This window comes from Marmota flaviventris, chromosome 6, assembly GCF_047511675.1.
Source record: "Marmota flaviventris isolate mMarFla1 chromosome 6, mMarFla1.hap1, whole genome shotgun sequence".
Taxonomy (NCBI): domain Eukaryota; kingdom Metazoa; phylum Chordata; class Mammalia; order Rodentia; family Sciuridae; genus Marmota; species Marmota flaviventris.
Genome location: NC_092503.1, coordinates 56,875,822 through 56,900,214, shown reverse-complemented (window position 1 = coordinate 56,900,214; position 24,393 = coordinate 56,875,822). Strand labels below are relative to the sequence as shown.

Genomic DNA, 24,393 nt, shown 5'->3' with positions numbered 1-24,393 from the left:
TAAAATACTAGAAAAGACATTGCAGGCTAACGTAGAAAGAGAGATGAATTTTTTTAACTATCTATGGTGAGGCAAGCAGGAAAGTGGAAGACTTGTATTTTGGTGATCTAAATAGTAATTGTAATGGGGTGCTTGCTATAAATGGACCCTTTGCATCATTGTTTCTCCGAATTAGAGGATTCCTTGCTGAAGGCACAAGACCATTGAAGGAAGTAAAGCATCTGGTTTGTTTTGTAATGAGAAGCAGGAATGCAAGGTCCACGCTCTTAATAATAAACAAACAGGACATTGTATGCCATCATCACAGGATGTCCTTCCTTCAACAGAGGACTGACTGGGGCTGGAGGAAAAGCCAGCCAGGCTCAGAATGAGCCCCACTAATTATTGCCTCCAACCGCTTTCCCCTTGCAGTGATCAGTTCAATATTCCCTTTAACTCTGAAATAATTAAAGCTCCACATTTTACTTACACACTCCTTAGGAAGTCTACATGTGGGTTTTGAGAAGAGAAGAAAGGGGGAAAAATGTGAATCTGTAGGATTCTAACTTTTTCCTATTTCCCTTTTTACCGAATAGTTGAAAGAAGGAAGTCACTTCTACCAACATGGAATGTATTTAGTTAGAAGGAGAAATGGAATCTTAAAGCAGGGGCAGGGGAGAAGGGTGGTTGTGTATTTGAGAGGCAAGAACTTGAGCAATGGATAGCTACCTAGTATTACCTTAGAGGCAAAAACGTTTCAACTTGCTCTTTCCGAGGTAAATTCTGTGAATCCTGTAACTGCGGACTCAAGCTGAGGAACTACACAAATGTTTTAGGTAGTTTTTAGGTTTCCTTCAGTTAAGGAGTGTGCGCCCCCGTGTTCTGCCGCGACAGGAAGCAGGGCGATCTGGAGTATTTAGAATACAATACAGCACCATTAAACGTTGAGGGTAAGTGACTTCAAAGGGAAGTAAGAGGATTCCAAGTAAATGTTGAAATTCAGACGCGAAGAGAGGAAGCTCTCGGCGGCGGCTCGCAATCCGGGGGAAAGCCCTGGGCTCCGCGCAGATCGGGCGAGCCCAGGTATGGCCACGCCCCCATCTCTGGCAGCTGGTAGGAGTGAATCAGACGAGTGGCTAGTGAAGTCTGCAGCTGGGAGGAGAAAGAGCCGCCGTTCTGGTTAACACAGACAGTGCTGCCGTGACACTCGGCCCTCCAGTGTTGCGGAGAGGCAAGAGCAGCGCGCAGCACCTGTCCGCCGAGAGCCGGGAGCCTGCGCCGGGGCAGCGGTAGAAAAGGAGGGACCGCCGAGGTGCGCGTCAGTGCTGCTCAGCCCGGCCCGGGACGCGGGGAGAATGTGGACTGGGTAGTCATGAGTGAGACTTATCTCAGATGTTGGATCTTTGCTTGGAAAAACGTGTGGGTACGACCTTGGTAAGAAACTTGATTTTTATTTTTATTTTGAAATTGACCTAAAAACTTTCTTTTTCCTTACTTCCTTTCTTTTTCCTTACTTCCTTTCTTTTCGCTCTTTCTTTTCGTTCGTTCTTTCTTTTTTTGATAATGCAGTTGCGGTAGAAGGAGAAATGCTTCTGTTTTAGTACACTTAGTACTGTCAAACATTTATAAGACTTTTTCCTTATGAATCATTAACCCTTTCGGTTCTAGACATAATTGTCAATTCATTGAAATTTCAGTAGTGGTTCTTACCCACCCCCGGCAAACAAAATAACTATTCCGGGTCTGCTGAAGTTTTCAATTTTATTTTATTTTTAACATTTATATGGCGTTATGATTCTATATGTTGTAAATAAACAAGCTATTTTAAGTCTTAACTGAGGCATAGATAACTTCAAATCTTTTTTTTTTTTTAAAGAGCAACATATTTAGAAAAGAAGTGGAAGAATGTAGAACCATCTTGATGGACTTCCACGGTGTTGTGTTTACATTTTAACAAGCACGTCTTTCATGGAAAGGATACCCTCATTCCTAATTTTTATCAAACACGTCTATCTACGTGGGAATACACTGCAGAAGTTGTTTATCTCTCTTCTTTGGAAAGCACTTTTGCTGTGTGCGGGTGGATTTGGGACTATCCTCATCAGTTTACAAGTGGAAGCAGATCTTGTGCTCTGAGTCTTCTATATTTGTTATAACTTTAGTTACAGTAAACTGTAGCACATCAGTGACTTCTGGGAATTTGTACACTTTCAGATTTAAATGGAAAGTGCTATTTGTAGCTGAGGGCTCCTAAAGGAATTCTCTTCAGGGAATTCTATTGAATAGTTTAATGTTTTGTGCCTTGTCAATTTGGAGTGTGATGCCCACAGATCCAAAGAAGCTGCGGGGGGTGTTTTCCCCCTCACTCATTTTCCCTCTTTTTCCTGTGGTCCAGAGGATCTCTGTCTGAAGCTCAGTGATGCTGGCAGGATGCAAACCCTTTTCAGTCTTCCATGCGAGAGGATGAAAGAGCCCGTAGCAGAAAGGGGGGGGGGGCAGTTGTTTTGGAAGTTGTTTTGCGCTGGGAGCTGGTGGGAAAGTTCAGTCTTCCCCGTTTGGAAAAGGCAGGCTGGGTTCCGCTCCTGCACCACACGCGCTTTCCATTTTTAGCTTCATTCAGAGGCAGACAGAGCTCCTTCCTCTTCCTCTCCTTGTTTGTGACACTTTTCTGAGGCAGCTTTTCCACAGTGCTGAGGGTCTGGCGGCCATGACCCCAGGCGTTCTGGGACACAGGACACAGCTCCCACAACATTTTTCTGCCGTGAGAGGTAAAGTCAGGGATTGTTCAAAGGTGTTTCTTCTTCTCCCCCCAGTGAGGTTGCCACATTCTTCTTCTTCTTCTTCTTCTTCTTTTTTTTTTTTAAATAACTAAGTAGCATTTTAAAACCTTGCTTCTTCAAGGCAATGTACTTTATATGTCTTTTTGGCTCTTACTCAACTGTACCAAGCACTCTGCATCTGCTTTTAAAGTCTTCAGACTACTGTATTAGTCATAGCCTCTCAGAGGGAGCCATAGGAACAGCAGGACAATGGGGACTGAAGGCCTTTCCCTTCTCTTCCAGGCTGCCCCCAAGTGTAGCTCCAGTGCTGTAAAGTTTCAAGGGTTGGCAGAGGGGACTGAGGAGACCATGAAAATGGACATGGAGGATGCAGACATGACTCTGTGGACAGAAGCCGAGTTTGAAGAGAAGTGTACATACATCGTGAATGACCACCCCTGGGATTCTGGGGCCGATGGAGTGACTTCTGTTCAGGCAGAGGCATCCTTACCAAGGAATCTGCTTTTCAAATATGCCACCAACACCAAAGAGGTAAGCCTCTGGTTTATTGCTGAAAAAGATTGGCACCTGGTGCTAGATCTCCCCACTTGCCCTTGAGGCCTCCTCTATGAAAATCTTGAAGTATCAGTAAATAATTGATTACTCCATGCACTTTTGTCATTGCTTTCTCTTTCCCTAAATCAGTTCCTCCTCATTTCCTCCAGCCTTCAACTGTCTCATACTAATTAGTAAACAGTTAAGTCTTTTGGCAAATTGACACGTCTCTGTGAGCTTCTGAAAAGCTCTGCACCCACTGGCCCTTTGTTTTGACAATATTTTACAGGGAGAAAACTTTTCTCAATGTTTCTTTTGTCTCCCTTTGGTCATTAGATGGCTTTATTCTTTTTAACGAGCCAGCTTTACTAGCTGGGTTTCTAAAATTATTCTCAAAACCTTGACGTGTTTATGAACTGAAGTGATGGCATAAACCGAGAAGAGGGTCACGTAAAAGTGTCCTCTGTCCGGATGACTTCACTAACCACTGTTTATCTGCAGCAGCTACTTTGCTCTGGTTGGACTGGCAGGCCGATTCCTTACTGGCCTCTGAAGTGGGTACGCTCTTTGTTGTTTCAAAGGGGCTGAAAACCTAAACTTGGAATGAGCAACTGATTTGTATTTACCCTTTTATATAATGATTATAGCTAGGCGTGATGTTAACTGTGAAATAGCTTGCAGAGCCGCCTCTTGTTTTGAGAATTTGGCTACTACAGTTGCTCTCACTAGGCTGACTTGAAGGAACCCACCCCTCAGCCAGCTTCCCATTCTCAGCCCGCAGAACTGTCTGCTGCTGCCTTCAGAAAGTAGTGAAAAGGAGTCCTTTGCTCTAAGAATCCAGGATTTGCTGCTGGGACTATTCATTACAGCCATGTCAAATCACTTTCCCCTTTCCCTTAGGAACAGCATTAAAAGGAATCCGGGAGCCTGTTTGGGAAACACTTTGTAGCTTTCCTGTTTGTGTGTCTGAGTTCAATGTTTTTGGTGAGGGGAGACACAGCTGTCTAAAATTAAATAGAGCAATTCTGCTTTGAGTTTCATTAAAGCTCTACTTTTCGGTGTTTTTATTATTTTTTTTTCTTTCCCTGCTGGGAGAGTGGTGGTAGATTTTGTAAAAAGCAAAATTTAAATTGTAGTTGTACATGAATGTTACCAAAAATGTAACCCCAGAGGTCGGTCTTAATTAAACCTCTTCCTGAAAGTAATGCTCTTCTCAATAGAAAGTCTCTCTAATATGTGGCCCTTGGAATCAATGTAGCATTATTGAAGGTTTGGCTATGGCTTTAAGAGGTGTAGTGTGTTTTTCCTGTATCAGGTTTGACTTAATATTGTTCTGTTCCCAAGGTACATTTGTGTTAGGCTGTCCTCACCAGTCCACTAGGACTGAAGTAAAGATCTTCATTCTGTTGGACATCTCTTTTTATCCTTATTATAATGTTCTTATCCCCAGTTTAGCTCTTGGCTTAAGTTTTTCAATTTTTGTCATTCAACTGAAATCATAATTGAGTCAAGTTGTGCTCTTTAGTCCAAGGTTCAGAGAGATAGTCACTCACCCAAAGGCTATAGTTAGAGGCAGACACGGGACTTGGAGCAAAGTTCTTCTGACTTCTCCAACAAGTACTTCTCGATTATGCTACACTGGCCCCTCTTGGTGTCACTGTGGTTTTATTTATCGTCTTAACATATTTCAAACTGAGCCTTTATTGAGTTTGTTTGGTTTTCTTTCGTCTCCCTATTTTAGTATGGTAAACAACCAAAAAACAGACAGTACCTGTGTTCCTGAAGGGGATCCTTTAAAACTAACATAGGAGACCAGGATTCTCTTATCCTATTTACCCATGTTTTATTGAGCTTGTGTAGGGGATAGTACACCCCTAGTCCCTAATCACAAAAGCAGCCAGGAAATAAACTTGAATGTCATTCTGTCTTTAGCTTACTCTGGAATTTGTACCTCCTTCCTACCTTTTTTGAACTTGGGGAAAGGACAGCTCCCTTTGGGTGGTGAAAGAGGATTGTGATGTTGAGCCATTGAAGGTATAATAACTGCAAACCAGTTCTAGGACAGAAATATTCAGGATTGTTGAGATGTTTACATTGTCATTATTCACTTAGTTCTTCATGTCTCATAAGCCTGAGCTGGAAATAGGGTAGAAACCTTTCTACTTATAGTTTTTATCTGATTTATCTTGCCCTTCTTTAAATGTTTTCATTAATTTAAATAACAAGAGATGTTACATTATGTACTGTTGTGCTGACATACTGGGGAATTTTTTTTTAACAAGATCATTTTTCATTATGAATTTGTGCTATGTGTCAGCACCTTTTTTTTTTTCTTGGTTTAAAAACAAAACATACAACCCATATTTCTGATCTTGACCTTCATTTTTAGATTTGGCTTAGAATAATTGTGCACTCTTTAATGAGGCTTTTCTTACTTCCTATTTCCAGAACTAAAACCAAATATAGACATCCTATTCAAAACTTCTAAAACCTTTTAAAAAAAAAAAGACTTCTAAAACTTTAAACTGACAGGTTGTTCTTTTACGGGGATTTTCCCCATGTCCTCCTGAAATTATCTTCTATGAATACTTGACTACACAAAAATCAGTTTCGACACTTGTATTTTTGAAGCAGTAGCCTGTATTAGTTTCTGCCCTCAGCTGAGGTTGCTGGCCCTCACGAGGGGAGTCTGACCTTAAGTCACATGCTGATAAAGATTGGGTAGATAGACCATGTAAAAGTTATCTCACCATAACATGGAATTCCCTCTTCAAGATCTTTTATTTGGGAGATGATGTTCTAAGATGTTACCGAGTTTCCTTCAAAAGAAATGTAATGAAGAAGTAAACTTTCCAAAAACATCTCTGTTCACTTCACTCCTTTTTAAAATAAGGTGTGTTACAGGGTGAAGGTCTTGGATCACTATAGAGTTCTAGTCCTCTCAATGAAGATATCCAGACAGTCAAAATAGAAGTTCTGTGGGGTAGGATCCAGAGAGGAGGTAGAGATAGCTAGTGATTAAAATTATCTTAATGGAATTTGAGGCAAGGATGCTCAGACCACATTTAGATCTGAAAAAATGTTTCTGCTTAAAGTTTATTGTTCTGTTTGTATACCCTCTGAAAGGAGCAATTCATCTTTAAAACAAACAAACCTATGTGTGTTCTTACTGTCATAGTTTCATTCAGTATTCCCATTCAGTCTCTCACAAGCTGTAAAATCACCTTCATTTTGTACAATCGAAAAGAAACCTTTTATTTATTTATTTATTTAATTTTATTTTTCTGGAAGCTGAGGACAACCAGGTATATTCTGTAGCTGAGGCCACTGACAGAGACAGATGTATCCAAGTGGCAAAGGGGTCTGCCTAGGACAGAAAGCATGAGCAAAGGGCTTCTGTTGGGACAGATGAAGCATGGCTGTGTGGAAATGCAGTGTCCTCTCCCTGAAAGGTTTATGGAAGACTTACAGCAGCCTGTCCCCAGCAGTAACTCTTTAGGACCCTGGTCAGTTCCAGTGAACTTTCCTTCCTGAGTTAGGTGAACACATTCTTAATTTAGCACTGTGGCATTCAAAGCACATGCCAGGTTTCTCTGCTTGCTCCAAGGATAGAATGTTGCACATGAGGAGTCAGGAAGATGGGGCTGGATAAACCCCTGGATCATTTAGGACCAGAGTGACAACTCTTGTCTTGGTTTTCCACTTCCCATTAAACACAACCCTGGTGACTGCCCCCCCTTAAAGTTACCTGGAGAAGCACATAATCTTAAGGGTTGTGGCTTTTGTGTCCTTTTGGATAATAACTCCAATACAAATTCAAGAAGGTATTAATTGCATAGTATTAGAGCACAGAGCTTGGATTGGATGTAGGTGGTTCATCAGCTACAGGATTCCTTCCAACCTCAAAATTGTGCTATCTATAGAGGTTAGTCTGTGTACTCTACAGCTCTGTATATAATAGGAGTTTAAACAATTAAGGTTCTGGCTGATTTGTAAAGGTAATCAAATAACGAAGCTCTCAGTTTGTCTGGGGCTTGAGGATCTTCGTTCTCTCTTCCACCACCTGCTGTCCTCTTTTTGTTTGTGCCCCTGTCTTGCCTGTCAAGTTGTATTTGTGAGGTTAAAGATGGCAAGACTCCTTCCAAAACTGCTGTCCTCCTCCCCCAGTAACTACTCCATCATTGAGTTTAGTTGGTGTTAGGGGTCCATGCCTTCCTCAGATGCTTTGTAGGAACAAGATTCTGGTTGACTTCTTTCTGGCCACCAGACAATGTGTGTTTTCTTAGTGTGTCAGATTGATAGCTGAAAACCAAAAGGCTCATCCTGTGGAAGAACAGCAATTTGGAACAAAAACCGTGACCTCAATGTAATGCTCTTTGTTGGTAATCAAGTTCTGGCTCCCAGGACACTGTCTGCAAGAGACTATAATTTAAAACAAAGTTGATGAACCAGTTGAGTACCTTTCTTAAAATTACTGCTTTAAAGTGGATATGTTGAAAATATCAACTGCTAATTATTGGCTCACCAACAAATGGCACTATTTGTTTTTCCTGTTTGTCATTTTAATATTATGGAATAAGCACTCAAACGTGAATGTCTAATGATTTGTGAGTCATTTAAGTCAATTCCATGAATTTTTCAAATTAATTAGGTTTGATAATATGTCCTAAACAATGAGCCTCTACATAAGCCCTAGTCTACTTAAGCTTAAATATATATTTTTGTCTCAAGACTGCTCAAAGATGCTCCTGTCCCCAGTGGTGGTGCTGACATACCAAGGATGATGAACTATTCTTGAAAGGGCAGATAGATGTAAATGAAGGCAGAGGAAGAGAATGAAATGAACATCTGCTTTTTTCAGCTCTCTGCCAGAAATTCATAAAGGACCAAAAATAGCACTCTAGCTCGCCAACCTTGTTTCAGCTTGTGTTAGGTGTAGGAAATTTTCTTTTCTTTTTTTTTTTTTCTCTTTCCAATCTGAGTATGCTCCATTAACTTGTATATTGAATACTAAATTGTTTTAGAAAACAAATCATTTGCTGATGAGAAAACTTCCATGAGAAAGACTAGTCTGTCACACAATGTAGGTGTGCTTATTTCCTACTTATTTAAACAGTGATAAGATAAATGATATCCCAGTACATATCACAGCCAAAATCTTAGATTCCACTGTGTACTATTTGAATAGCTATTGGCATCTGCCATTTTAGGTACACAGTTACACAGGAAGAATAATAAAAACTGGAAATAAATATTGTCTTCTACTCCAACTCCCATTCCTTGGTCCATTTCAGTTAAGATATTCAATAAGTAATTTGTAGTCTGTTTTGAACAAAAGAAAATAAAAATGGGAAAGTGAGAGAATAAAAACCAAAGCAAAACTGTAACTGCAGTCGTCATCAAGGACAGCTCACAGGGTTCTTTTGAATAGTGATGAATTGCTTCCTGATTCGTGGTTGGTGATTTTTTTTTTTTTTTAATTCCCTCAAGAAATTTACGATCAAGGAGGAACTAGCATAGTTAACATGTTTCTTTAGCCAGGCCCTGCCAAGTGCAAATGCATGAAACATCCAATCTGAGAAGGTCATTTTCTCAGATCTAGAACCCACAGCTCTCTCAGTATAAATTACATTTCAAAGGAGGGCTTTTGACCACTGTCACGTAGAAGATGTTAGGGAAGTACAAAGTTACTTGAAAGATCTTTCTTTTGCTGCTAAAGAGAACTTACAAGCTATGGCAGGGGAGGAGGCTCATCTAGAATTAAAAAAAACATAATGTGTTTGCTTTCTGGTTCCTTTGGCCTCTGCGGAACAACTAAAGAGCATTATTTTGGTTTCTGAGGTTTAAATTATTTTATTCCCCTCAAGCACACTGTGTTTATGGTTTGAGGGAGAATGAGAAATAGGAAACTAGGAGGGGGACCTGAAAAAGTCTCATCTTGACCATCTGATTTTGCAGTGTCTTGTTCTTAATCTAAAACAGAATGGTTATCCTCTCTGATCTTCTAGCAAGAAACATAAAAATAAAGAATCCCCAATCACTGGAGGATAATCCTTGAGACTATTTTAAAATGCTTGGTTGAGTATTTGCTTAGAACTTGAACTTTTTTAAAAATATTTTTTAGATGTTTATGAACCTTTATTTTATTCATTTATGTATATGTGATGCTGAGAATCGAACCCAGTGCCTCACACATGCTAGGCAAGTGCTCTACCACTGAGCCACAACTCCAGCCCTAGACCTTAAACTTTAAAAGATGATCTTCTTAAAAATTTTTAAAAAGATGGTCTTCTATATAAATCCCAAGTTTGAGGCCAGCCTCAGTAACTTAGTGAGACCCTGTCTCAAATAAACAGGGCTGGGGATGTAGTTCAACAGGAGCACTTGCCTAGCAGGCCCTAAGCTCTGGGTTCAATCCCTAGCACCCCACACACTGATGGTATCCCCTCAGGTGAAGCTTACTGTTTGTTACCTGCACCAGCACTCATGAATGTCTGCTCCCCATAGTTGATTGTGTTACCACTTGACTGTTCAATTTGTTAGAATAACAAGATTGGTTAACATTTTGCAGTTAAAATAACTGTTTCATGTATTTTATCCCTTTTAGGTTATTGGAGTGGTGAGTAAAGAATACATACCAAAGGGAACACGATTTGGACCCCTAATAGGTGAAATCTACACCAATGATACAGTTCCCAAGAATGCCAACAGGAAATACTTCTGGCGGGTAAGTAAGGAAAAATTTTCATGACTTTCAGTATTAGGAAAAACTGGAGCTAGAAGAGCAGGGTCACTTCCTTTTTCAGCCTGTGCTGAGAGATGCCGGGTCCCTGTGGGAACAGAGAACTCTGAGCAAGTGCAGAGAAACTGGTTAAATGTTTGACTCTGGAGTACTAGCCCATGGGTGTTTAGTGGGGGAGATATGCACTATATGTGAATCTTAATTTTTTGCAACTCATTAGACCTTGTGATGAAAGGAAACAGTTTGCTGCTTGCTTTAAGGGTAGGTTCATTTGCATTTCTCTGCAAGGAAGTAGTAATGAGTCACCAAGCCTTAGATTTCACCCCTTCTTGATTTCTTGCTGAGTTAACTTTAATTGAATGGAAGAGTTATCATAAATGAATTATGTTGAAGAGAAATGTCACTAAGGAAGGATGGGTAGAAGATGGGCCAGGAGAATGGAGAAGGACCATAGAACTTGTCCTATTTAAGTCCATCTATACTATAAAAGTAATCAAATCTGACAGTATGTAAGTTATTTACTTCCATAGTTTAAGGAAAATGCTTATAATCCAGTAAAAAAAAAAAAAAAGTCTGGTGTGTACAACCTCCTTTGAAATATCAGGGTTAGGAAGGACCACCATGGTGAACCAGTGAGATAGAATTCTTAAGTAAAAAACTGTATTAGAAGTGAACAGAGAGGGCTGGGGATGTAGCTCAGTGGTTGAGTGTCTGCCTGGCATGCATGAGGCCCTGGGTTTGATCCATAGCACCCCCCAAAAAAGGAAAAAAAAAATGAACAGAGAAAAGTCAGAATCCCTTTTTCCATAGAAGTCTTTGGGATACTCACTTTGCTAAATTAAGAAATGTTTACTTAAATCTAGTAAGCAATTTTTATACATACTTATATAAAAATGTACATATCAAAAATAAATGGCTGCGTGGTAAATTGGATTATGCTTCCTTTGGCTGGTAAATTGGCCTAAAAATCTTAGTGCTTTTTATACAAGTATCACAAAAGACTTGTTAGGGCATTACTCAGAAGTTATTCCTAAGATGTATTTTTTTAAATCCAGAAAGTCTTGTGTTTCTGGAAATTTATTTTACTATTTCCCAAGTGAAAGAGAACAGTTATATATATTCACCAAGAATCATGCACCCTTAATTTTTATTTAATGATTACACTTGTTTAAAATATGTTCACTGGCTGAGCACGGTGGCACACACTGTAATCCCAGCTACTTGGGAGGCTGAAACAGGAATATGGCCAGTTCAAGGCCAGCCTCAGCAACTCAGCAGACCCTTTCTCAAGTAAGAAATTTTAAAAAGGGATGGGGATATGCTCAGTGGTAAAGGGCCCCTGGGGTTCAATCCCCAGGATCAAAATAAATTACAACATATTCACTGCATGACTTATAATAGAAAAATATGAGCACATGTTTTGCTTTTATTGCCAAGAAATTCTTCTCAGACGTGAGCCATTGAGGTATACTGATCTTAAAGTCAAAGGTCTGAATTAACACAGTCCAACGTAAGTCTCTTTACTACCTGGTTATTTTGAAAAAAAAAAAAAAGACAAGAAACACCTAAGAATCTCTCTGTCCCTTATTTCATTTAAAGATTTCACGATAAGTAACTAAAAGTCTTTCCTCCGGAGGATTTATCTGAATCAGCCATTCACTTGCAAAGGATATTGTCAGCGATAACTTCTCACGTGTCATTAGAAGCATCCCGATTTTGCTGGCAGGAATGTGAACATCTGTTGTAAGGAAAGAAAAACTTTCATGCAAATTACACAGTCAAAGAGAAGGGGTGTTCAAGTTGAGAAACCAGTGACATTTCTTGTAACTGTACTATGAGTCAGCACGTTTTTAATCTTGTGATAATAGGTGGAAATGCAGCGAGGTGAGTGACAGGCAGCAGGGTTCATTTTACGTGTGCATTATTTTATTTTCTGGTGGGGGTGTGCAGGTGACTTCATGGCAGGGACGGTTCTGTTTTTGAATGAGGATACAGTAAATCGGAGTCCGTGGAAGGCTGACTGGAACCGCCAGACCCATAGCTTTAGAAAGCAGTTTCCGCCGGCGGAGAGCACTAGAGCGATGGAACCCCACGTTCCTGGAAGTTTGCACATCAGAGTAAACAAACTTGAAAACCCCTCTTGATAGCCGAATTCACCCAGCCTTGTTCCATTTTCTCTTAACAAAACACACCGCAAAAGCTCTCACAAGCTGCTTTGATGAAGCCACATGTATTTCCCCCTTCGCAATTTACAGGAAGTTACTCTTAAAAGAAAGTGATTCTGGTGTTTACTGCCTGTGTTAAAGGGACAGGGTTCCTTTTTTAACTTCTGATAACGTTGGAGGGAAATAAAGAAACGATTCACAGACTTAACGTAGCCAGCAAGTGACTCAGAAGAAAGCAATAGCCTGCTGTCCTGTTAGAGCAAAATCTCTGCTACCCTACCTACTACTCAGAGGCTTGGGTTGCAGATGACCAGGTATTGGTTGTGCGTGTTGAAGGAAAGCTCTTGGGTCTGAAGGAAAGGTGGCACCTCTTAAGAGGAAGGAGAGAGAGCAGCTTTCTGTGGAAGGATATGGAGCATGTAATTTCAGTAAGAGTCTATCTTGAATCTTTCCTATTCTTACCTCTGTCTTTTTACAAAGTGCCCTGAGTGCCTCTGTTCACCAAAAGAGGTGTTACTCCAGGACAAACTAGGAATCCTTTGTGAGCTGCCTTTAAAGAGCCACACTTTCTTTTTGTTCTTTTCCCACAATTGCAAGGCTGGGGCTCTTCGCTGGAGGTTTTGGCCAACCTGCCCACAGAGAAGGGGTTCTCTCTTCCCTTCTCTGGCTTGAAAGCAAGGTGCAAGGCTGAACGTGTTTATCAAGAGGAAAAGTGACTTCTCAGTAGACTGTCAAACTCTGGCCTCTGTCCCAGCGCTCCCTTTGTTATGGCAGGTGAAGTTCACCTTTGCCCCACCCAGCGCTTCCACAAAAAGGCATGGTTCCAAGTATTCATATGAACAAGTGTTACTTTAGGACTCTGGAGGGTTGGGGGTGGAGGATGTTTGCATAGTCTGAGCCTTGGGCGGAGGTGTAGGAAACAGCTAGTACAGAGGCCATAGAAAAAGCTGAGACTCAGTTTGACGCAGTCAGTCAGCTTGCTCTTCTACCCAATGACTCAAAGCACTAAAAGTCAGCAGAATCGGAACTAAAGTTAGTAGCATTGCCCATTTGCCATTGACCGTGCTGTAGCAAAAGTAGTACTCTGGTGGTTTAATCGGTTTGAGGCCGCTTCTTAGGTGAAATTTTGTGTTTCATTCTTCTGCTATTTTTCCCGACCATGAAAAGATGATAAAACTGAAATGGAAAAGGTAACTGACAAGAATGTGCCTTACCTGTTTCCACCTTCATTTCTGCTGATTCAAGACTACTCTGGCCAAACTGATTTGATTCTTTTTCTAACTGGGCACTGGGGTGGTGGGGGGGGGGGGGCGTGGGTCAGCTATCACACACTGTGTGATCTGTGCTGAGAGGTCCTCTGTGGCTGACTTCCTCTTACATATGTCTGTCTTCTCTTTTGGACAGATCTATTCCAGAGGGGAGCTTCACCACTTCATTGATGGCTTTAATGAGGAGAAAAGCAACTGGATGCGCTATGTGAATCCGGCACACTCTGCCCGGGAGCAAAGCCTGGCTGCGTGTCAGAACGGGATGAACATCTACTTCTACACCATTAAGCCCATCCCTGCCAACCAGGAACTTCTTGTGTGGTATTGTCGAGACTTTGCAGAAAGGCTTAACTACCCTTATCCTGGAGAGCTCACAATGATGAATCTCAGTAAGTGGATTACAGAACAAAAAATAAATAAATAAAAATAAAAAATGCCAGTAATGTCAGTTCTGCCCCTGTGAGCTAATAACAGGTTGTTTAATTATATGGCTTCATCATCTGTTGGACTAAGTAGGTGGCTTAAACCAGAGATGAGGAAGAGGGAAGACATTTTTTAGTCCCTGTTCCCTGTCATGTAACCTGACCATTTAAAAAAATATTAAGAGTTTCTTTGAGTATTGAATTCAGAAACTTACAGGAAGAAATATGTGTCCAATTCTAATTTATCCAAAAGGGGGCAGTTGGGAGTTTAATAGAGATTGGTCCAGACATGCAGAACATGCAAGCTATCACCTCTTGTTGATGGCAATTTGTTGGTGTTTAAAATGTGCATTGAAATAATATAGAGGTGCACATTTGTATATAAAGTCAAGGTCTTATGTGGAACATAAGGTTGTTTCTAGAAAGGCTCTGTCATAGTTTTTCAAGTATATTCTAAGTGAATAACCCTAGAGATTTCATATCTTGGCTTCCTTTCTTATGGTAAAACTAATTAATCTGATCTCCTAATCAGTATTACAGTAACCACCTATCACTTTATCTTAACAAATTCTCAGTTCCTTAGGTTTATAAGCTTTTACTTTTTTTATTTGGTTAAAAATGCTGTCATGACCTTTCTCTGTAAAGGGCTCCTTCATTTTATCATTCTCAAGTGATCTCTATGAACAATTTAAGAATTAATGTAAAATTCTAACCTCTATTGTAATTATAATTGCATATTCTTGGTTAGACTTACTAAATTTTATAACAGCTTTTAAATTGAACTCTTTTGGGCTCAAAAGTTAAAACTGAATGCTGAAATTTTTGTAACTTTTTGTTTTGATAATATTTCAAACTTAAGGAAACAGTTTAAGAAAGATATAAGGCATTCTCAGTTACCCTTTACCCAGACTTGACAATTTTTTATAGGCTCTCTTGCTTGCTTCATCTAAAGGCTGAATTGTTTTTACTTTACATTTTTACCTTTGGGATATTTGGAATAAATAATAATTTTAACATAAATCACATTTTGACTTCAACTTTAGGACCCGTTAACAAACCAATTACTTACCCTAGTTATATGTAATCCATCTGTCCAGCTATTTGTATTTATTATGTGCTATTCAGCTTATCAATCTTCCTTAGGATCTTGAGTCTATATTTGTAATTTTTCTGAAAATCTGGGACTGTAAAAGCTTCATGACCACTCCTGTAATATCACATTCTAGAATTATGTCTATGGCCCTTAACACACTACGGTGCTTTTTTGAACTCCAGGGAAAGATCTTGGGCTGTTTGAGAGCAAACTGGCTTCCACCATGAACATCATGAGTGTCATCTGCCCTGACCAATGGCAACAGTTCTCTCTCAGTGCTACCTGAGACTGCCGGTCACATCTCTAGGGCTAAGTACCCAGCATCCCTTCTGCTGTGTGTGCCTAACCTAATATGAAGGTCCCGGTAGTAAAAGACACAAAGGCACTGTTGGAACATAGTTCTGTCAGAGCCGTGTCAGGGGAAGTTGTGCTGTTCCCCTCACTTTCTCAGCATAGCAAGCCACTTCCCCTTGAGAGTCTCCTTACATTTTTTTAAATTTATTTTATTTTATTTTTTATTTTTTGGCAGTACTGGGGATCTAACTGTGTCCTCACACGTGGTAGGCAAACCCTGTGCCACTGAGTAACATCCCTAACTCGTTTTCTTTTGAGATAGGATCTCTTACCCAGGCTGGCCTTGAACTTGCTATCCTCCTGCTTCAGGTTCCCAAGACCTTACATTCCTTGAGTTTAGTCATTGATGGATTCAGACAAAGTTTTATTATTTTTTAAATCTTTAAACAGTAAGTCCACTGGGGTCATCCCAACCCCACTGACTTCCCAACAACCATGAAGAAACCTTTCTGCACACGACCCCCACTCTGTGCCCATCAAGGGAAGGTTTTAAAGGCCTGGCATTTTTGTTCCCCAAGGAAAGACTTTGCACTGTATTTTAAGTGTCAAGTGCTTATGTTCAGAAGCAACACTATGAAATGACACCTTTGTGCCTTCAAATATTTGCTTTTATTTAAGCAGAATTTTTCCAAAAGGTGGTGGTAGTTCGGCATTTTCAGGCACCCCTTCATTGTCGGATATTCATAGGAAAGAATGAGAGTTAACAACAGCCAGTCACACAGCAGTAAGACTCAGGCGCTGATTGTGAAACCAGTTGTCTTAGGTGTGGCAACTGATGAGTGAGACTCCGATCAGGAAAATTTCCACTATTTCATCAGGCCTAATAGGGAGATTGTGTCTCCAAATGAGTTATGTTGGATTTCCAGGCTTAAAGCACAATAGGGGCCTATGCCAGACCACAGAGGGCTGATTTGACCGTGAGGATTCAAGTGATAGACTTGAGGAGTTGTGAAGCAATTTGAAGGAAGGAAAAGTAGCCAGAAATCACAAATTGGCATGAATGTTAAGTTAAAAAAAAAAAAAAAGGTGAGACCCACTTAAGACCCTACCCCTCCTTTTTTTTTTTTTTTTTTTTGCCATCTATCTAACTAACCCATCTAGAAAACAGTTGACCAAATTATAGACTTCTAAATGTTAATCTGCTTTCTCAGTTTCAGTTGAAAACAGACTTTGTTTTGCCTACTGCAGAACTTCTAGGTTCTTTCTTATAGTCTTGGGGGTTCTTATTATAGATCGAAAATGTGAGTCGGCATAATTAAGCCATTCAGAGCCTTCAGAAGCAGTTCACTCTTGAAATGACTCCCTCCGCCTACAGCCATTTAAGATTGAAGAACAAAAACAGATCTTGATTTTCTTTTTCATGTTAACTCAAGCTGCTGCTGAGTGGGAGAGTCAGAAATGACACCAGCTCCCCTGATTACTCAGCTGCTGAAGGACAATTGTGTAAAATGTACCTTCATATAAACTCCATAACTTCCACCTGTAGGACATTTTAGAGAGCCTAACATTTCACTCTGGGTATAGAAGAAGGTGTAGATCTGTTTCCCAAAGACATCAGAGATCGAAAACATTCAGAGTAGATATAATGTGCACCAGGCACTGTGCCAGATATTTTCCATAGAAAATTTGAAATTTTGACTCTGTGTGTGTGTGTGTGTGTGCGCGCACACACGTGGGTTTTTTTTTTGTTGTTGTTGTCCAAGACATTAGCTTCATGTCAGTTTTTAAATTCAATTCTATTAAGGTGCTTAGGAAGAACACAGACTAAATCTAGGGGCAGTGCTGGGAGTTGACTTAAATGTACACACTCACTGGATTTTAGAACCCTGGGGATATTGGAGCTACTGAAAACATTGAGAACTAGGTGTACTTGGCCGCATAAAGATGACACAAAGTTATGAGGATGAATTTTCTGTATTTTTATTTTATTGGGGGCAGTTTTGTTTTGTTTTTGTTAACTTGAGCCTGAAGATGCATCCCAGTCATTCCTTTTTTTTTTTTTCCTCCACTTCATAGAATTCCTTCCTGCCGCTGTGAGATGCCTCACCTATCAGCTTTCCAGCTTAGTTGTCTTTCTCTTCCTTTACCATTTCAGCTTTAAAAAACAAAAGTGACAATTTGAACTTCCTGCCTGCTGGGCCTCACTGAAAGGCTGATATTGGCCTGATAAGGGGTATTTATTTTGGTTTAGTGACTTCAGAAATCCTCTCCCTCAACAAGCTTTCCATCACTGCCCCCATCAGCATCTTCCCCGATAGTGTTGTCCGAGGTGTTTATTCTGGGGCTTCTGGCTGGCCCAGGAGTACTGATAACAGCTAGCAGGAGATAACACTCTCTGAGGGGCTCTCCAACTAGAAGGAATCCCTCCCTTCAGCCTGTCAGCCTGGAGAATGGATTTGAAGAGCTCCATTTTTGAGGTCCACAGAGTTCATTTCTAGACGCATCAGGTAGCAGGCCTGGAGAGCTTTCTCTGTGAGATCCAGCAGAACATTCTGTAGGACCAGGAGGGATCCTACTACGAAGGCCTCAGCCTGATGCCCAGGCCATGGGCCCTGCTACTTCACAAGGCACCTTCAGCACTCCCCTAGGACAGGCGAGCCAGCTTCAGGGACGGCCCTTCTGGAACTGGGGCTCCAACCAAGCCTCTGCTGTTTTACTTTTGGTTGCAGGAAAGACTAAGCAGGCATTTTATGTTTTCTCTGCTCTGACTGATGTTGACTGCAGACCTCACTTGTCCTGTGACAGGGCTGGCAGTGGCATGGATAGTCAGTCGAGAGCTGTCCTCATTGCTCCTGTTCCTAAATAGTCTGTTGACCGAGTAACATATGCCGTCCTTGGGAATAAACGCTTCCCTCTCAGCCGCCTCTGTTTTCTTTGGTGGTATAAGTAATTGAACTGGCTCGGGAAGTACCTGTTGTGGTTTGGCAGAAGTGACTGTCACACCTTGTGATTCCAGGGGACAGTACTGCTGGGAGCCTGGTTAGACCAGAACCTTGGTGAAACGCTTGTGCTGTCAGCCAATTGCACATAAGGGGTGGCATCCAGGTCCTTGATTTATTTGGCATAGTCAGTTTGAATAGGGCTTTATCAAATTCATATATTAAACAAGAACTGAGTTGAAAATTGATGACTGTTTATTACTTGAAATGAGTCTTTATCTTTCACATCTCTCTGCAGGGCGTGCTGATTTCCTTTAGGTAAACTGTGAACATCAGAATGACTTTTATTAACCTGTGACAACCCCCACCCCAGTATTTTTCCACCCCATTTTGATGAACGCTATCTTGTTCCAGTTTGAACAGCACTTTTCTATCATAAAGTTTGTACTAATGGAAACAAGATCATCCAAATGGCCCTGTTTATTCTGTAGATGCTGCCATGGTCCCTATTTTGCTGAGAAGGAAAAAGAGTAGCACTTCTGAGTGGGTGGCCCTCGAGCCCTCTTGAGTGAGAAGGCGTTGGGAGCCGGGTGCCTGTCATTCATGACACCAAGTGGTGCTCAGAGCAGCTCTGGTCATTTCACTTAAGTTCTCTGTAGGCCTCTGAGTAATCACCCTTTCTTCTTTATTTCAGCACAAACACAGAGCAACCCAAAGCAACCTAGTACTGAGAAAAATGAACTTTGCCCAAAGAATGTCCCAAAGAGAGAGTACAGCGTAAAAGAAATCCTAAAATTGGACTCTAACCCCTCCAAAGGGAAGGACTTCTACCGTTCTAACATTTCAGACAAGGACATCGATGGCTTTAGAAAGAATGGCAGCCCAGATATGCCCTTCTACCCCCGGGTTGTTTACCCCATCCGGGCTCCTCTCCCGGAAGACTTATGGAAAGCTTCCCTGGCCTATGGGATGGAGAGACCAACTTACATTACTCACTCCCCCATCCCCTCTTCCACAACTCCAAGTCCCTCAGCAAGAAGCAGCCCTGACCAAAGCCTAAAAAGCTCCAGCCCACACAGTAGCCCGGGGAACACAGTGTCGCCCCTGGCCCCTGGCTCTCATGAACACCGAGACTCCTACACTTACTTGAACACACCCTATGGCACCGAAGGTCTGGGCTCTTACCCAGGATACGCACCTGCCCCCCACCTTCCTCCAGCCTTCATCCCCTCTTACAATGCCCACTACCCCAAGTTCCTGTTGCCTCCCTACGGCATGAATTGCAATGGCTTGAGCACCATGAGCAACATCAATAGCATCAACAACTTTGGCCTCTTCCCGAGGTTGTATCCCGTCTATGGTAACCTCCTTGGTGGGGGCAGCCTGCCTCACTCCATGGTCAACCCAGCTTCTCTCCCAAGTTCGCTGCCCTCAGATGGAGCCCGGAGGTTGCTTCCGCCTGAGCATCCCAGAGAGGTGCTTGTCCCAGCACCCCACAGTGCCTTTTCCCTTACCGGGGCTGCTGCCAGCATGAAGGACAAGACATGCAGCCCCACCAGCGGGTCTCCCACGGCGGGAACAGCTGCCACGTCAGAACACGTGGTACAACCCAAAGCTACCTCAGCGGTGATGGCATCCCCCAGCAGTGAAGAGGCCATGAATCTCATTAAAAACAAAAGAAACATGACCGGCTACAAGACCCTTCCCTACCCACTTAAGAAGCAGAATGGCAAGATTAAGTATGAGTGCAACGTTTGCGCCAAGACTTTCGGCCAGCTCTCCAACCTGAAGGTAAGCCTCGTGGCGCTGCAGCGTGCTCACATCCACACAATGGGAACTGCCTTCGGGCAGGGGCAGACCTGGGCTGGGCCGAGTGGGCATGGATTCTCCTTTGCTTTCACCACTTCTAGCTCTGTGGCTTGGGATAAGTTACTTTGCCTGAGTTTCTTCTGAATAATAAAAATGTGGGGTTTGGCCTAGAAGATCAGTGTCGAGTCCCTGCCAAGCTGAGACTTCTGTTCTTTCAGCTCAGGCACATGAGAGCATTCTGAAAACCCAAGGCTTTGTTCTCTTTAAGACTTTGTCTTGATGCTTTTCTTAAGACATTTCCACCACAAACACCGGAGTCTTTGAGCAGAAACCTTAGGTGCCAGAGCAGAGCTAACACCTGTGGCTTCTTCCAGGTCCACCTGAGAGTGCACAGTGGAGAACGGCCTTTCAAATGCCAGACCTGCAACAAGGGCTTTACTCAGCTCGCCCACCTGCAGAAACACTACCTGGTCCACACGGGAGAAAAGCCACATGAATGCCAGGTGGGCGGTGTATTCCGGGTAGAGCTTTTGACCTTTGTAGAAAATATGTGGAGCTGCCTTCTCGTGTCATATAGCCCTTCGTTTAAACCAGAGTCCTACCTTGGGCTGAGACTGTGGAGCTCCCTGGTGCTCTGTACCTGCTGACTGGCAGCAAGGGTGACAAAGCCAGTGGGTGGGAAGATGGGAGGGAAGTAAATAGCACACAATGTGCCCATGTCCCCAGTGTGCTTAGTACCACACCACTGTATTGAGCACACTCGGGGAGGCTCCTAATTCCAGGTTACTGGGCATTGGCCTGTCAGTTTGTCCCTCCCACTGGCAACTCCTAATCTTCTGTTCTTCCCTCTCTCCCTTCTTGGCCCTCTCTTGTCCCCACACTGTAGGTCTGCCACAAGCGATTTAGCAGCACCAGCAATCTCAAGACCCACCTGCGACTCCACTCCGGAGAGAAGCCTTACCAGTGCAAGGTGTGCCCTGCCAAGTTCACCCAGTTTGTGCACCTGAAGCTGCACAAGCGACTGCACACCCGGGAGCGGCCCCACAAGTGTGCCCAGTGCCACAAGAGCTACATCCATCTCTGCAGCCTCAAGGTCCACCTGAAAGGGAACTGCCCGGTAGCCCCAGCCACTGGACTGGCCCTGGAGGACCTAACCCGGATCAACGAAGAAATCGAGAAGTTTGACATTAGTGACAATGCCGACCGGCTAGAGGACATGGAGGACAACATCGATGTGACCTCTGTGGTGGAGAAGGAAATTCTGGCCGTGGTCAGAAAAGAGAAAGAAGAAACTGGCCTGAAAGTGTCTTTGCAAAGAAACATGGGGAATGGACTCCTCTCCTCAGGGTGCAGCCTTTACGAGTCATCAGACCTGTCCCTCATGAAGTTGCCCCACAGCAACCCACTACCTCTGGTACCTGTAAAGGTGAAGCAAGAAACAGTGGAACCAATGGATCCTTAGGATTTTCAGAAAGCAAGCGTTTGTTTTGTTTCTTAAGTTCTGACTCTGCGAGTCGGGGTGCCTGTAGCAGATGGCGCATGCGTATCTCCAGATCCGCAAAGCTCTCCTGCGGCAGGGGGTTCCCCTCACCTCTGGAATTAAAGAAGGACTCCAAAGTTACCGAAATCTCAGGGCATAAATGACGCAAAGACTCTCTCTATCTATATATATGTATACATATTATATATACTTATTTACATCCACGTCTATATATTTGAACCTGTGTATTTTGAATATTTGTGTGGATATGTTTGCATAGCCTTCCCATTACTAAGACTATTGCCTAGCCATAATTATTTTTTCAGTGATAATCCTTCATAATTTATTATACAATTTATCATTCAAAAAGCAATAATTAAAAAAGTTTACAATGACTGGAAATATTCCTTGTAATTTGAGTATAAATGTTGTAATTTTGTCTTGTGGCCATCTTTGTAGATAATTTCTGCACAGCTGTTTAAGTACCTAAGATTTAGTAGACAAATACATGACTTCAGTCATCCTCTCTCTGTAATAATGATCTGAAAATGAGGTTTCAGTATTGCCAAAGTTCAACAGTTGATGTGTTAATTCATAGGATCATGTCATTTGAACAGCACTGTGTAACATGGGGTGTGTGTGCAGAACTACCCAATGATAACTCGAGTAGAAGGAACAAGAAAAGAAATCTTGTCATGTTTTGTTCCTAGTTCGTCATGTTTTTTTTCTAGCCATTATTTTACCAAAAAGGTGACAGGAAGTCTTTTTCAACCTGTCTCTCCACAAAAGTAGGGTCCTTGCACCCCACCCCAAAAGTCATTTGGCCTTCAGAGTGGCCACCTGACTTTTGCATCCCAGTGTATTATCTGAAAATGTGAAAGATAAAATTCCATGTTTAAAACCACTGAGAAACTTTCCCGAAGCACAGGTGGTTTTGTACATGTGAGGTTTGGGAGCTTGAGTCTAGATGTTGTTTTGTTGTTGGTTTTTGTTTTTTATGTCAAAATTGCACAAATGTGGTGCTCTACCAGGAAGGATTTGAAGTAGATAGGCTCGGGCCACACTTAAAAAATACAAACAGAAAAACGGGTATTCTGGTCATCTTAGGGTAAAAGCGGGTAATGGACATTCCTATCCCCAACACATCAATTGTAATTTTTTTCTGTACAACTCAGATTTTCCTCAGTATTTGTGTTTTTGCATTTTATGGTTAATTTAATTGAAGATGAAAGGGCATTGCAAAATTGTTCAACAACAATTACCTCATTGAGTGTGTTCAGTAGTGCAGGAAGTGATGTCTTATCTAATGATTTGCTACTCCAAAGGAGAAACCAAGTCAGTGTGCTCCAGAAAGATAGACTCTGTCATTCTATCTTTCACTCTGCTAAGCCCAAAGATTACCTGTTGGCACTCAAGGTGTAGCAAAGATTGATGTATATTTATAAATCTATTTATACCACTATACCATGTGTATATATAATATATTTATAACCACTTAAATTGTGAGCCAAGCCATGTAAAAGAACCTACTTTTCCTAAGGGCAAAAAAAAAAAAAAAAAAAAAACCTCTTTCTGAGACTTTGCTTAATACTTGAGGACCTCACTCACGATCACATCAGTGCTCAGGCACCCCCTTGCCTCTTATCAGAGACAAGAAGCCTTGGTGCAGGGGTGAGGGCCACATAACCAGGGAGAAAGTGATACATCATTTTTGCTGTTAAGGATCATCTGGAACAGCTATGTTTTTGTTTTGCCACATCATGATTATGTGGTCACAGTAAAGTCACAGAAATTTAGAAAAAAAAAAAACAACTCAGTATTCCTTTACCACCAAACTTTCTTTTCCTTTCCCTCCTTCCTAAATACTGACACATCACTGTTCAATTCTTTTATATATTCACCATTTTGTTCGCATCAACTAATGTCAACTTGCAGAGAGAATAACAGATTTCAAGCAATCCAGGGAAAACCAAGAGCCTTACTGATCTATTCCTAGACTAGCAAGACTGACAATTGTGGTTTGTTTTTTTTTTTATTTTTTTGTGTGTTTTGGCAGTGCTGGGATTGAAGCCAGGGCCTCCTACATGTTAGGCACTCTATACCCACTGAGCTACACCTCAGCTCAAAACTGACAATTTTTGATGTATCTGTGTTTGACATGGTCCTTGATTGTAGGTAAACCAAAGCGTCATTCTGATGTTGACACCAAATACATTTTATTTCCAATGAACACATGGGTTTCCTTTCATGCTTTCTTGTATTTGAGAATCTTCCTAAGGACCACTTGCTTCTCTTGCCATCTGTCTTTTCCCTCTTAGGCCTCTTACATGTGAATGTTGAGCCCACAATCAACAGTGGTTTTTTTCCTCTACTCAAAGTTAAAACTGACCAAAGTTATTGGCTTTTTACTTTGCTAGAACAAAACTCTCTTATGTTTACGTACTGGTTTACATTATTTATGTGCAAATTGTCAAAATGTAAATTAAATATAAATGTTCATGCTTTACCGATGCTTGTCTAGTGTCTTGAGTGGAGGGCCAGTGAGCAACTTCTTACCCATACTCTAAGGGTGAGCCTGGACCACACTTTGAACATGATGCAATTTGCTTCTCCCTGTCCCCACCATGGTTCTGTTTCCAGTAGCCCCAGCCATGAGGCCCCCATCTTCCCCACCTACCTTGGGCATTGATCTGTTGTGTCCCTCATAACTCTCACCAGTGTGTGATTTTTTAAAAAAAATTATGAGCTATAAAGGTGTTCTCTAAGAAAGGCATTTCAATTATTCTCCAGTACGTGGGGCGGGGGAGATTTTGTTAGCTTTTGTTGGATTATTTTTGTTGTTGATTTTTATTTTTTGCTGTAGTGGGGATTGAACTCAAGGCGTTGAT

At 41.7% G+C, this 24,393-nt stretch overlaps 1 protein-coding gene across 3 annotated transcripts; it reads left to right on the top strand.

The window, feature by feature from the left end:
• The first annotated feature begins 1,283 nt into the window (after positions 1-1,283).
• On the top strand, positions 1,284-24,011 carry Prdm1 (PR/SET domain 1). Of its 3 annotated transcripts, XM_027925702.2 has the most exons (7): positions 1,284-1,413; positions 3,042-3,290; positions 9,901-10,020; positions 13,605-13,857; positions 18,911-20,007; positions 20,400-20,528; positions 20,912-24,011. In XM_027925702.2, exons 1-7 carry the CDS (start codon positions 1,372-1,374, stop codon positions 21,485-21,487), a joined length of 2,466 nt encoding a protein of 821 aa, XP_027781503.1. In that variant the 5' UTR covers positions 1,284-1,371; the 3' UTR covers positions 21,488-24,011. The 3 variants fall into 3 exon arrangements, with proteins under 3 accessions (XP_027781503.1, XP_027781505.1, XP_027781504.1); XM_027925704.2 differs by lacking the exons at positions 1,284-1,413; positions 3,042-3,290; positions 9,901-10,020 and adding an exon at positions 12,429-12,514; XM_027925703.2 differs by lacking the exons at positions 1,284-1,413; positions 3,042-3,290; positions 9,901-10,020 and adding an exon at positions 13,221-13,390.
• The last annotated feature ends 382 nt before the right edge of the window (positions 24,012-24,393 follow it).

Excerpts from the sequence above, each read along its gene's own strand:
- Prdm1 (XM_027925702.2), top strand. The coding sequence starts at position 1,372 with ATGTTGGATCTTTGCTTGGAAAAACGTGTGGGTACGACCTTG. Across the intron at positions 10,021-13,604 it reads ACAGGAAATACTTCTGGCGG|ATCTATTCCAGAGGGGAGCT; the intron begins GTAAGTAAGGAA and ends TCTTTTGGACAG. Across the intron at positions 13,858-18,910 it reads GCTCACAATGATGAATCTCA|CACAAACACAGAGCAACCCA; the intron begins GTAAGTGGATTA and ends TCTTTATTTCAG.